Source organism: Ambystoma mexicanum, chromosome 4q (assembly GCF_040938575.1).
Source record: "Ambystoma mexicanum isolate Mex_15411 chromosome 4q, UKY_AmexF1_1, whole genome shotgun sequence".
In the NCBI taxonomy this organism is placed as follows: domain Eukaryota; kingdom Metazoa; phylum Chordata; class Amphibia; order Caudata; family Ambystomatidae; genus Ambystoma; species Ambystoma mexicanum.
Window position 1 is genome coordinate 1,036,844,460 of NC_090928.1, and position 13,806 is coordinate 1,036,858,265.

Below are 13,806 nucleotides of genomic sequence, written 5' to 3' on the forward strand. Positions count from 1 at the left end.
GAGAGGTGTCCAGACCACTGGCGTCGTGCAAAGACTGACGCAGGTCTTCCATCTGGCTATGACCAGATAAGAGGTTGTCAGGAACCTCATCAGGAACCAAACCTTCCTCAGACCCTTCATCCACCTCAGAAATATAATCAAGAGGCTGGAATAAATCCCTGGATGAGGGCACAGAAAAAGGCACAACCACATTTTTCGACTTGGCCAGAGCCTTCCTCGGGGTTTCCACCGGTCTCCGGGGCACCTCCAATAAAGCCTCCTCGAAGGGCGTAAACGGAATTGGCGTCGAGCGTGGCGCTGATGGCTTCGACACAGGCCTCGAGGGCGGTGTCCCGAGCGTGTCCTTCGACGGCCTCGGCGCCGATGGCTTCCTCAGAGGCAGAGCCTTGAGAGAGTCCCTCAAAGGACATGGCGTCGACGTCTTCTTCGAAGACCTCACAAGCTCCGACGGTCTCAAGGGCGTCGAGGACCGGGACCTGGAGCGGGCATGTCTAGAGTGATCCACCTTGTCCGAAGGCTCCCGATGATCGCGACGACCACCTGATTCTGAAGGCGTGCGAGCGGTGGCCCTAGCACGTTCCCTGCCAGCTTCTTTCGAAGGCGCGGATGGAACGGAGCCCTACGATTCAAAAATCGCCATCTCCTTACGAAAAGTATCCCATTCCGCAGGAGAGGAATGCTTGTTGGGACAAGCAACCCGCCGACTGGCAGATTCCTCGGACGGGGAAGGCGACCGGTGACAGCGCTTCCGTGAATACCTCGAAGAGGCAGAGGAATGGCGGGAACCACTCTGTAACCGAGACACCTTGGATTTACGCCGACGATGCAGAGTCGCCTCTCGAATAGTCGGTCGAAAGCCCAGCGGATTTCGAATTTCGGGGCTTGGAAACCCTACCAACAGAAATCTTCTTCTTCCGCTCTCGCATGGCCTTCGGTGTCAACGACTGGCAATTGTCACAGTCATCCGTGGCGTGGTCCTCACCGAGACACCAGAGGCAGGCGTTGTGCGGGTCCGCAAGTGACATCTTGGAACCGCAGTCCGACACTTCTTCTACCCCGCGGTCCGGATTCAAGAAGACAAAGACATGATATCTTCACAAACAAACAAGTTCGAAGAACCGATAGAAGTACTCAGAAGGACCGATGCGCGCCGAGATCTCCGAAGTGAACACGTTCGCTGAAAAAACAGAACTGAGGCTACGGGCGTCATGCGTCCTACTTATAACATCCAGTAACGTCGGCTCAACGGAAGCCCTCGAGGACAGCGTATTGACATCATCGACGCAGGAGCCGAACATTTCCCGAAGCAGCACAGCTGTGGCGATTACCTGTTACAGATGTGGAATAAGTTGGAGGAACCTATCCCTTCGAACACTTTCCTTTGTAATCGCATTTACTCTCAAAGTTTAAAAATCGCTGAATAAAATACCCCCACCTCAACATCTTTCTCCAGTATATTACTTACCTCTACTCTTTATTTATTTATGCAAATCTTTTCACAATGAGTCAATATTTAGCAACATTACTTTGTGCTTTTCGTATAAAAATTGTCAAAAACCACCCACAATAATCACCGAAGCAGCAGCAGAGTGAACTGTGTTTTCTATACATCTTTAAATAACAGATAGGGAAGTCTAGAGTATCCACAGGCCAAATATATGTCACACGCACAGATATTGTTAGTAGTAGGTTTTGACACAAAAAGAAACATGCATAAAACAGTCAGTCTTTACATGTAACTGACTAAAACGTACCTAACAAACATCCTCCAACATTGAGAGGATGGACTAACATGTTTTGTCTGCAGAGTTCCATTCTTCCTACCCATGTGGAACAGTATCCGCCCGAGACAGATCCCTCCATCATACGCAATGGGTCACAACCTTGTAACTAATACCCAAATTGCAGCTGCGCAGCCATCTGTTTTCCCCCGTTCTTGCCACCAAATATGCCACTTTGTTCTCTAGCCACGCCATATCAGTAATCATAAAATCTTGTTGGGATTGGTGTGTCAACTGTACAAGCTATACATTGCCCCATCAGAGTGAATCCTGGACTTCTCTGCCGACCAACCAGTTGGGAGAGTCAGAAATAACTTGAGGGAAACAGTGCTTAGCACTTACATGCTAACCTGCCTAATCTCTCACCAGAGGACTTTTGAAAAAGCTCCCTAACAATAAAGACGACTTTACATGCCAGAGGATGGGGTTGGTGGAAGATCTCCTATATTTATAGCCCTTGAAGAGCCTCTTTCAGGGAGCAGAGTTCTCAGCAATGAACTGCCCTGGGGGACTTAAAACAACGTGCATGCAGGTCGAATGTTGGTCCATTGTTCTTTCTGCAGGATAAAAAAATGGATTTACCGACTATGTATAAGATATTGCAAAAGAGCCCCTGTGAACTGGCCTAAACAAAAATATGAAATTTAGCAAAATGGGCAAGAAGCGCCAAATGAAAAAGGGAGCCCCGGAGTAAGGAAACCTCTCCCGTCGAACTCAGTGAAAAGGATGTGGGTGAAGGTTTTTCACATAAAAAGGGTTTATTCCTGTGCACTTTGGGATCAATCCCATCCACCTGGAGTGCCAGTACAGCATGAAAAAACAAGGATTTGCAAATCCAACAGTTTTAGCATTTGGGTAAGCAAGAAATCGATATTTGCCAGGCACTTCCATAATGGTGTGAATAACTGGGAATGTGATGGCAGCACTTGGCAAATGCTTACTACCTACACACAAGCCAAATCCATTGGCTTTGCCAATGCTTATTTTAATAGGACATGAGTGCAAGGAACAGATAGAAGTATACACATTCCTTAAAAATCAAGTCGCTGAAGGCACACTTGGTTAAGGGACTTATTACACCCGGAGCTCACTTACAACGGCAATGCAGCCATTAACTCTCAGAAGACAGCGTTGATATAACAGTGCTCTATCGTGCAGTAAAATACAGTGCAAGGTTTGATATTACTGCAGAGCCAACACAAAGATATCCTAGGAGAGTGTTTTTTGGGAGGGCCAATTGGGAATTAAGATGGATTTCTAAACTCTGACCTGGTGGGCAGAGGTTTAGGAGGCCACCCTTGGCTTAGTGAAACAGGTGAACCTTCTAGACAAACCAGGCCAATCTAGGTAGCTTGGCAGGCGGTCTAGCCAGTCTCAGGAGGGGTGAGAGTGATTGAAAGCCCACAATGAGCACACACAGTAACGAACCACAAATTACTCTTAGACAAGTGTATATGAAAAATATCTATACATTCATTATCGGCCGGACCAATAGACACGTAAACTTTAGTTATAAAAAAACAGTTACATCACAAAATACTCTACTATATAACATATAAACAAAACGTTTCCCAAGGCAACAAATGAGTAAAACACATCCACAACCTGTACAGTGATGGGTGGATTAACACACTAGGAGCATTAGACAATTCTTCAGAGTTGTTCCCGAACTTTTGAGTCCAGCCCCAAGTGGGGAGCCTTGTGCCAAACAGTACAGTTGTGCGTAAAAAAAGCGGTCTTCTTGGGAGAGCTGTAGCAAGTCAGGAAGGGGCTTGAGGCGATGAAGAATTGGTTCCCACTATTCCAGTAGGATCTGCCCTTGGCAGCAAAGCAGTTTTTAAAAAGGTGAGAATAGCTAGGGAGCGCAGGCTAACCCAGCCAAAAGTGAATACCTTGTAAGGGATATCATTGTGTAAAAGATCAGTTGGGCCGTGGGGCCACCAGTAAGAGATGCAAGTACGCACTGACTCTTGGCACAGTCTGGACCAAACATTGCCAGTTTAGTCGAGGTCGCTTGTAGGTTTGAGTCCTGCAGTTTCGCGGCGCTCCAGCTTTCAGCGGCTGCGGGCTAGAACGATCATCCGTGACTTGACAGTTGCCTTTTCTTAGTTTCCGAACGAGATCCAAAGAAAATTCTGGTGCAGCAGGCTTCAGTGCACAGGAGAGCAGGTCAGCAAGACACCTACAGTGATCGTCACCAACAGGTAGTGATGCGGGAATCACAGATGTGTGCAGTGTTGCACACTCTCCTAATTCGGCACCCAGAGGAGCTAGGCCTGTGAAATTGGGTGGGAGAGGGCATGGGACCACACGCAATCGATGTCCCAAGTCTCGGGATTCAACTCGAGACAGCAGCGATTCTGCACGATACCCGGAGGTAGAGCTGGACAATTCACTGGATGGCGCAGGAACACTTCCGAAGGGGCTCGTTGGCAGGTATGCAGGGGGCGCAGAGAGTAGTTTTACTACTCCAAAGGGGCGAAGCACCCTGGCTGGCCTTCTTGATAGATGACGAAAACAGGGGTCCGACGGGACAGCAGAGAGCGAAGAGTGCCAAAACCTTCCAGTACGACTCGGCTGGTTCCACAACTTTCTTCGTACAGGACACTTGGCTCCTTCTGTAGTTCGGGGAGATCTCAGGTGATCGACCTGGAATGGATGCCGAGCCACTTTTCTTATCCAAGATTAGCTTTGCGCCAAAATCGAGGACTTCAAATCAAAAATCTGCTCTCAATCAGGCATCCGAGTCGTGGACCAATCACAGTCCACCGTGGTCCCAGTCGTTCAGGCACTCTAGACATCCTGGCACTAGTAGTGTGGATTGGGACCAGACCATCCCAAACAGCTTACTGGGCACACACATGTGACAGGCAGAAGCCTGCAAAAGATATTTGTTTTCGCGGAAGGCTGCATGCCCAAATAAGGAAAACCCATGTTACTCGACATGGGTGTAGGTAAGGGACAAAATGGCCATGGGAAACAACAAAAGACTTTGTGGCTCTGCCATTTTCGAACCTGGCCAGTGTCTTGAACCAAATGCGGTAAACACAAAATGATTCCGTAAGAAGAACTAAAACACTTATAAAAACTAACTGCTGCCACCAGTTCGTCCCAGGCGCACTTGTATCTTCACCCAAAATTCCTTTGAGTGCGTCTATGGCCATAAAACAAAAAGGACCCCAGCGCACGGTACTGAAAGGTACATTGTGCACTGTTAAAACGTTACCAAGAAATGGCAACATAGTGAAAGACTAAGGGAAACTGTATCCCAGTACTGACAGTCTGAAGGACGTGTCAGCTTCTCCATAACAAGTGAGCAAAAGCCCAGTGGAGCCCAGCTGAAAGCAGGGCTGCACTGGCAAAAAGTCAGGATAGGATAGTCAAACAAAACCAAAAAGTTTGGGGGGTCCACAAATTGAGGGGAAATTGCACGCAATTAAAATCTTTCCTAACAGGAAAAGCCATTGGGATTAGCACAGTCATGGGTGGGTAAAGAGCCAAACAAAGTACACAGGCTGTTTGGTCCCTCCTCACATTCTGTGTACCCTCCTAGATGTACTCCAATGCAATAGCTTTAGCGTATAGGTGGTGATGAAGCATCACCTAACAGCCCAAACTAAAAAGACATGAGGTACGAGTACAAAACTTGCTACATCAAAGATGAGTTGCTGAATACTTTAAACATTGGATCTTAAAATAATTTATATTTTTTACACAAACATAGCTGGAGACTACTGGGAAATGTTGTGGCACAGATGCACACCAAAATAATACCAGCAAATAATGCACCGTTCGAGGCTCTTGAACATCCACAGACCTAACAAACACCATAACCTTCCACAACATCAACAATTTAATTATATGCATTTGGAGATTTCAATGTGCGTCAGTCCTATGCAAGAAAAAACAAAAACATTAGGAAAAGGCACAATGACCCAAAAGGAGAAACTTACCTTTCCTGAATCAAGTTCCTTCTGAAATTCATCCATTGTGTTGGCTACCACCATGTGGCTTTTCAAGTCTTCTGCAGCCCTGGAAAACAAAAAAGAGAGACCAATAATCTTCAAAATGAAAAAAGACTTTTTAATGTGTGTTTTTTTCATCTTGTGAAGGCACACCCGTTTAATTGTCTAAGCTTGTACAGTGAATGCAATCAAACAGTATCCATTATTTACATGTGTTAAGTGGTATCTCACTGGTGTATTTATAATGGTATGGACCTTTCTAAAGTACACTCCATATCCCTGGAGTCATAGCGGGACGGGTTCTATCGCCCCTTTTTTCCAACATGGCCTGGACCTCTTGCAGCAGTTGAGCCATGTGTAGTTCCTTCTTTGCCACGGGAGGAATGCAAGAGCACCTGTGCTCGAACTTCAGGGTATGCCCTTGATGAAGTATGTCCAGCACCCACTTGTCGGTGGTGATGTTTTCCCACCTGTCAACAAAGGTTAAAAGTCGGTCTCCCACTGAGGAGCGAAAGCGGGGTCACGTGTCCTGGGCCTGGTCAGGCCTGCTTGGGCGTCTGCATCCTGACCTGTGTGCGACCTCAGCGCTGTCCCTCCTCTGAAAGCCTACGGCCGGCCCCTGTAAGCCTCCTGAGGGGTGGAACGGGAGGGCTGATGGTACCAAGTGGATGTGCAGCTCTTAGTGGACCTGCTGAACTTCCCTCTAGAGGATCGAAAGGAAGATGATCTTCGCTGCTGTAGGGACCCCAGCGACCGAGCCATCTCAGTGTCTGTTTTAAATGGCTTGTGGAGTTTTGTGTGGAGTTTTGTCTACAATTTTGCAGAACAGGTTATCCCTGTCGAAGGGCATATCCACCACCCTGGATTGGACGTCTGGTCTGAAATGAGTGGCCTTCAGACAACCTTGGTTCTGAATGCCACACGGTTTCCCATCTGGCGAAAGCCAGAATCTGTGACATCCAATGGCACAGTGATGGCGTGGTCGGAGGCCACCTCTTCCTCCTGAAACAGAGGCAGTGCCTCGGCTTTCTTGTCCTCAGGCAATAAGTCCAGTATCGGGCCCGGCTTAAAGCATAGCTCCCTATCATAACAGGCCGGGATGGTCAAGACGCTGACTGCCTCCACCCTTGAAGCAGCAGTAGAGATGATACGCTTGCCCATTGCGTCCAGCTTCTTCCCCTCCTGGTCAGGGGGTACCATGGATGAAGAGGATGGGTTTGTTGACCGCTTCCTAGCGGCAGCCGACACCACTGAGTTCGGGACGGTTGCAACCTGGAGGCATCTAAGAGCCGAGTCTTGCACTCTATACTTTTTCTCAAGCCTATCCCTTCAGGTTGGGGTTTTCATGAGAGCCAGGCCTTCATCCCAAATGTCGTCCAGCAAAGGGCTGAAGGTCACAGTTTTCCTGGATGATTCACGTCTTTGATAAAAGAACCCCTCCTTTACTTCGGGTACAAGCTGAAGAGGGCGCAATCCCTTGAGATCATGGAGTGGAATGACCCCACATCATCTAGCAGCGACGTCCTGGAGGGCTCATCGGCACCCAGAGGTTCTCCATCTGGTGGTACAAAGTCATCAAACTCATCGGTCTGTGCAGGGCCCATATCTGTGTCCATACCAGTGGTACAGCTGTGGTGGGAGGCGGCGTTGGCCGCGTCAGTGTAGGAAGACGCTTTGGTCCTGCGGGGCATGGCCTATGCCGTGGCCTCAGAGGGCTGTGCCTGGGGGGCTCCCAATTGGAACCACTGGAGGCAGCTGTTGCTGTATTTCTGACACCAACGTATGAAGTGTCGTAAAATGTCCAGTGACATGCCTCTATAGCTCTGTGGAGGGGCAGTTGTTTCCAGCAATGGTGAAGGGCTAATTCGCCTTGGGGGAGCCGATGACCAGTCCTGTTCCACAGGAGGAATCTCCCCACGCATGATCTGAGCAGCAGCCTTCCTGCAAAGACTCATCTAAACTTGTGTAGATAGCCCTTGCAACCTCCCTCTGACTTGCCGTAGGCCTGGGAAAAAAATCTGTTGGCAGTAACTCTTCCTTTGCCCTCCCTGCATGCTTCGGGAAGGAGGATATGACCGAAGACTTCACAGACTGGGTAGTCATGGTCAAGGCGGTAATGATCGTGGCCAAAGTGGCAGCTGCCGTGGGCTGGAGAAGCAGTGTGATCATCTGGGCAGATTTTTCCATTGTTACTGTGGTTGTTGACGGGGCAACCGTTCACCGGGTTGTCGACGGAGCAACCTTCAAAGCAACCTTCTTGTGGTCGTCGGTTTATCCTTCGGCGAAGAGGGTCAGCCTTTCGGAAGTCACAACACCAACCAGCAGGCTCACCGTGGATGGTGAAGCGGAGGGTGTCTGCTCTGAACTGGGACCCCCAGCAAGGGCATTTTCGGCCGATCTCTTCCGCTGTCCCAAGAGAGAACACTCCAAAGGCCGGCAGAACCCAGAGGCTTGTGTGCGCCCACAGGCGGTGCATGGCGTCCTTTCATCTTTCAGCCACGCCACCAACGTGCACTGTGCCGATACCGACGGACAATACAGTGGCCATGTACCACCTCAACAAACAAGGTGGCGTAGGTTTTTTGTCTCTGTGGAAAGAAGCAATGAAAATGTGGTTCTGGGCTCTGGAGAAAAGTGCCTCCCTGACCGGGCGGGAGAATGTCACAGCCGATTCCTTGAGCAGGCAGACTTTAGCCTCCCATGAGTGGGAGCTCTGGCTGATGTTCTGGAGCAGACCTTCTATTTTTTGAGAACTCTACAAGTGGACCCCTTCGCTTCCAGTGCCAACAAGAAGTGCAAGTTGTTCTGCTCTATGGAATTTCCATGTCAGGAGGCTGGAGGGCAGGGGGTGTAACACACTGATGGTCAAGTGGACTTTTGACCTCCTTTATGTGTTCCCACTGATCACCGTCATTTCGCTGGTTCTCAGGAGACTGTGCCTTTTTGGAACCATGGTGATCCTGATCGCCCTAGACTGGGCCTGCAGAACGTGGTATCCAGAGTTGTTGCACATGTCCATCTTCTCTCCCTGGTGCCTTTCCGAGGAGAGTAGACTTGCTCTCCCAAACTGAGGGGCGTGTCCTCCATCTGAACCTCAGCAGCGTGAACCTTCATGCTTGGCTACTGAGAGGCTGAGATACAAGGATTGGGACCTAGCAGACATCCTTGATGTGCTCCTTTTCAGCTCAGAGGCCCGCTACGAAATCCATTTATGCTTGCAGGAGGCGTAAATGCTCAATTTGGTGCCAGGAAATGGACCTGGATCCTTTTATCCGGTCCTCTGTGCTGGATTTTATGCTTTCCTGGGCCAAGTGGGCCTGCAGATTGGCACTGTGAAGGGTTACCTCGCCACTAGGACAGGGCTAGTTTTCCACAATCCCCACTGTTCTGCAGTTCTTTCAGGGTTTGTGTAACCAGTTTCCGCTCCAACAGTTTGTTATTCTGGCGTAGAATTTGAATGTATGGGCGCTCTGTTTTAACCCCTTCATTCCTGTTCTATTCGATTGCTCACACGTAAGGTGATTTTCCGGGCTGCCATCACTTCTGCGAGACTGGTGAGTGACCTCCAGGCATGGTCTGTTTAAGCTCCCTATTTGGCTTTTCCAAAGATAAGGTGACGTTGAGAGTGAGACCCTCCTTTCTGCCAAATGTAGTCTCGGATTTCCATCTCTCAGAAGGTCCAACTTCCTGTGTTTTTTCCTCCGCCTCACCCTTCCAAGGCAGAGGAACGATTCCATCGGCTGGACCCAGTACGGGCCCTGAATTTCTACATGTCTCATACTAGAGGGGCTAGGAAAGATAACAAGCTCTTTGTTGGTTACACTGGTGCTTGTGCCGGCAGGGCTGTGATCAAACAGATCCTGACCAGGTGGATCATCCTCTGCATCTCAGAATGCTACTATCTGGCTAGGAAGGATGTACCAGAGGGTCTGAGAGCTCATTCTACCAGAGTAGTGGCTCCCCCTTCTGCCCTGCAGAGGGGAGTGCCTGTCCTGGACATTAGCCAGGCGGCAACGTGGGCATCTCTGCACACGTTTGCTAAGCATTGCTGCTTGGATTCCATTGTGGACCAAGATGCCTGTTTTGGTAGGACAGTCCTCCAGAGTTTTCTGGTTTAGATGGTGTCCTTGCTTCCTCCCTACCCCAGATTTACGTACTGCTTTGGGAGTCTATCAGAGGAGTAATCCATGTCAGGAAAGAATCGATTAGAAGAATAAATGCCTTTCCTCTCTGTAATGTTCTTTTCCGATGGATGGTTCCTGCCACCGATTCCTCATTGCCCTCCCCGCTTGCCCCTCTTGTGGGAAACTAGTATACCATCGTTTCTACGGTCCCTATATATATATATATATATATATATATATTCAGTGAAAAAACTTTGTTAAAGGGACGTTATGGTTCCAATTAAAACCGAAAAACCCTAGAAATTCGCCAGTTATGGTAAGCTAAGCAACCATAACCCGCGCCACCACCGTGGACTGCTAAGACTAACACCCAGGACATCAAAGATGACATCACAAATGTCATTGATGACATAACTGATGACATCACATGTCTGGCCCACTATTTTTTCTTTTGCTGACATATCTAGGCCACATGGTTTTCTTCAGTAACAGTCAGAAACTAAGAATTTTATTTTATTTGTAGACATATCCTTCTAGTAGGTTCTTACAGTAATTCCCTTAGAGTACAGTCACATCATATGAAACATACATATGGGAAAACACAAGCTTGAAAGACAGCAATCCTTTTTGTGCATAAAGATAATCACTAGACTTATGAGCACTTTCTGATAGTTCTGTTTTTTTTTATGGCTGTACTTTCCCTGTATATGGTCATATTTGTATACATTGTACTCACACTACTTTCCTTAGGGTCCAATCACATCAAGTAATACATATACATAGGGTAAATAGCAGCTTTGAAACAGAGCAATTATTTATTTGCATGAATCTAATCAGTTAAGTTATGAATTGTTTCTGCTACTACTTGTGCTTTTTTGCTAACTTCACTTTCCCTGTATATACCCATATTGGTATGTGTTCTTGTGTCTTTGTGTTTTGTCTATAGTAATGCAATTATGTAATACATGGGTTTTATTAGCTACTTATTACATATTTCACAGTACACATATCTTTTAAGAAAACAATTATCATTTCATTATTCAACATATTAACATTACGAATATCATACCTTCATCTTGTACGCTGCACACAATGTTATGTTTCTGTATGAGTAGCTTAGTATACTAGATAGAACCCCATAATAGGATGCTATTTATATCAATGCATCGTTCAATGCACTTATTAGGGTATATTTCTTGCAATGATTCTTGACACTTTTTTCGCAACATAATAAGAATCCCTTCTACACATATTTCATGAGAAGTACATACACATGTGATGTCATCACTGATGTCATCAATGACATTTGTGATGTCGTCTTTGATGTCCTGGGTGTTATTCTTAGCAGTGCACGGTGGTGGCACAAGTTATGGTTGCTTAGCTTACCATAACTGGCGAATTTCAAGGGTTTTTCGGTTTTACTTGGAACCATAACGTCCCTTTAACAAAGCTTTTTCACTGAATTTCATAGGTTTTTAGTAGCGCATCTTAACCATAACGTCCCTTTAACAAAGTTTTTTCACTGAATCTCATAGTTTTTTAGTAGCACAACTTAACAATAATGACTGACTTTATATACATGTCATATGGAACTGACTAGATCTCTTCTTATGAACTTGATGTCCGCGAACTTATTTTATGTTCGCGGACATGTTCGGAGAACAGTACCACTACCTAAAAACTGTGGGGGGGGGGGCGGGGTTTATGTTTGATTGTTATATCATAATATAGGAACATTTAACAAATTCAAAAAGCAGCACACAAACACATTATATATAGTAATACATAAGAAATGTAACCCATATATGTAACACACTAACCATTAATTTAAATACAATATGTTCTGAAATGGAATATACCACAAGAAGATAAATTGGCTTCCAACATAATTACCTCACAGACACAACAGAACTGAGAACAAGACCAGACCCACTGAATACATAGGACTTATCTTACCAGAAATAGTAAGTGTACTTCATTTTATTCATATATTTATAAACGTTCTGTATTAGATTAAAAAATATATTATCTTTTTTTTTCTCACAGAAATGTCTAGTACTCTGGAATGGCTAGAGGACAATTTCCCACATGAAGAAATGTCACAAGATAGTGAAACTAATGATAAACACTTTATAATATAAACCATTTATTTATTATTTTTGTTTATATAAATTTAATATATATATTATTTTTTTGTACAGAGCATACCAAAACAGAAAAAACTTCAGAAAACCCTGTTATGGATAACAGTCTTCACAATATAGAAGAAAAAATGGATGTATTGTTGGCTAATTTTAACAATTTAAAAACTTTTGTAGAAAATAATTTCGAACCAAAAACCTTGTACCATTGCCCCACATGTACTTGTCCCTCCTCACCATGTCCCAGTCAATTATCCCCAAACCCTCTCCATAATCCAAAACGTTTTGATGAGACTTCCATCCCTTCTTCACCTAATACCAATCATGTTCAAACCCCAAATTCTCCTGTTTTTGTTTCTGCCTCACCTTCTCTGTCATAAATTATTAATATATGTTAAATAAAGTTTATTTTTTTATATTGTATTGTGAATAGTTTCCTTTTTTTTTTAAAACAATAAAAGTGTCCGCGGACAGTGCGAGTGTTCTGAAATGTTCGTACATAAACGAAAATGGAGGTGTCCTGAAGAACACCACACCTGTTCGTACTGTTCGCTAGCAAGTTGAAACTGTTCTAAGAACACACGTGGTGTCCTGAAATGTTCGTAAAGAAACAAAAATGTAAGTGTTCTAAAGAACACTATATCTGTCCGTAATCTTCGCTATCAACTTAAAACTGTCCTAAGAACGCTATTGGTGTCCTGAAATGTTCGTATGTAAACGAAAATGGAGGTGTCCTGAAGAACACTATACCTGTTAGTAGTGTTCGCTACCCAATTGAAACTGTTCTAAGAACACAATTGGTGTCCTGAAATGTTCGTACATAAACGAAATTACACGTGTCCTGAAGAACACTATATCTGTTCGCTACCAAGTTTAAACTGTTCTAAGAACACATGCGGTGTCCTGAAATGTTAGTTTCACGTGTGACGCACTTTTAATTACTTCAGAACCCGAACAGTGTCCGTAGGACATCAATGCGCATGCGCTAACCAATCTCCGTGCACTTGGTGTCCTGCGGACAGGCGCTTCCTTCGCGGACTAGTTCGCGAACGGATCATATGACCGCGCCCACGCTCATCGTGTGTCCTGAAATGCAGACACTGTTCGTGTCCCCGAACAATTTAAAAGTACATTTTCAGTTAATCCATAATATTTTTCAATAAAATCTCACCATGGCACAAGTCCCACATAGCAATCTTGAGTTTCTGTATACCTTTTGAAACTTTCCGATCCTTTTTTTGTGTTCGATCTGTCCGCGGACAGCGCATGTCCACGAACCGCGCACAAGCACCCCTATAAAAGACCACGCCCAAGAGCTTATTCCCATTGTGTTTCTGGCTATTCTTCAGAACACAGTGATTTTTGCTGCCACCTGCAGACTACACCATCATTGAGATGGCATCCTTGGCTGCTGAACTGCCACTTGGTACTGCACCTGCTTCAGCATCACCCCCACCCCCTCCACCACCACCACCACCTCCCCAAGGGCCTGAAGAGGGGAACAGGAGTGAGGATGCGGAGGAGGAAGAAGAGGATGATGAGAATGAGGTTGAGGAAAACCCTACTACCCGCACTAGGCATGAGTCTTGGGTGTGGCAGTTATTTACCATTCATGGTAATGTTCCTAAGGCTCGTGCGAACCGTGTTACCTGCAATGAGTGCAAAATGATACTCAGTCGCGGGAAGCACGGTAAGTACATCTTTGGACCACTACTATGAAGCGACACCTGAGGTCATTTCACTCTGGGGTTATTCGCAGGGTTGTACCTTGCGAAGAACGTAGCAGGTTGATTTC

The 13,806-nt window shown here is 46.0% G+C and overlaps 1 protein-coding gene across 2 annotated transcripts in view; it reads right to left on the reverse strand.

Moving 5' to 3' along the window:
- Positions 1–13,806, reverse strand: part of EPRS1 (glutamyl-prolyl-tRNA synthetase 1) — a 1,308,133-nt gene that overhangs the window by 38,466 nt on the left and 1,255,861 nt on the right. For both annotated transcript variants that reach the window (XM_069608586.1, XM_069608585.1), the window contains one exon: positions 5,735–5,813. In XM_069608586.1, coding sequence (XP_069464687.1) covers positions 5,735–5,813 — 79 coding nt within the window. The remainder of the gene's footprint in view (positions 1–5,734; positions 5,814–13,806) is intronic.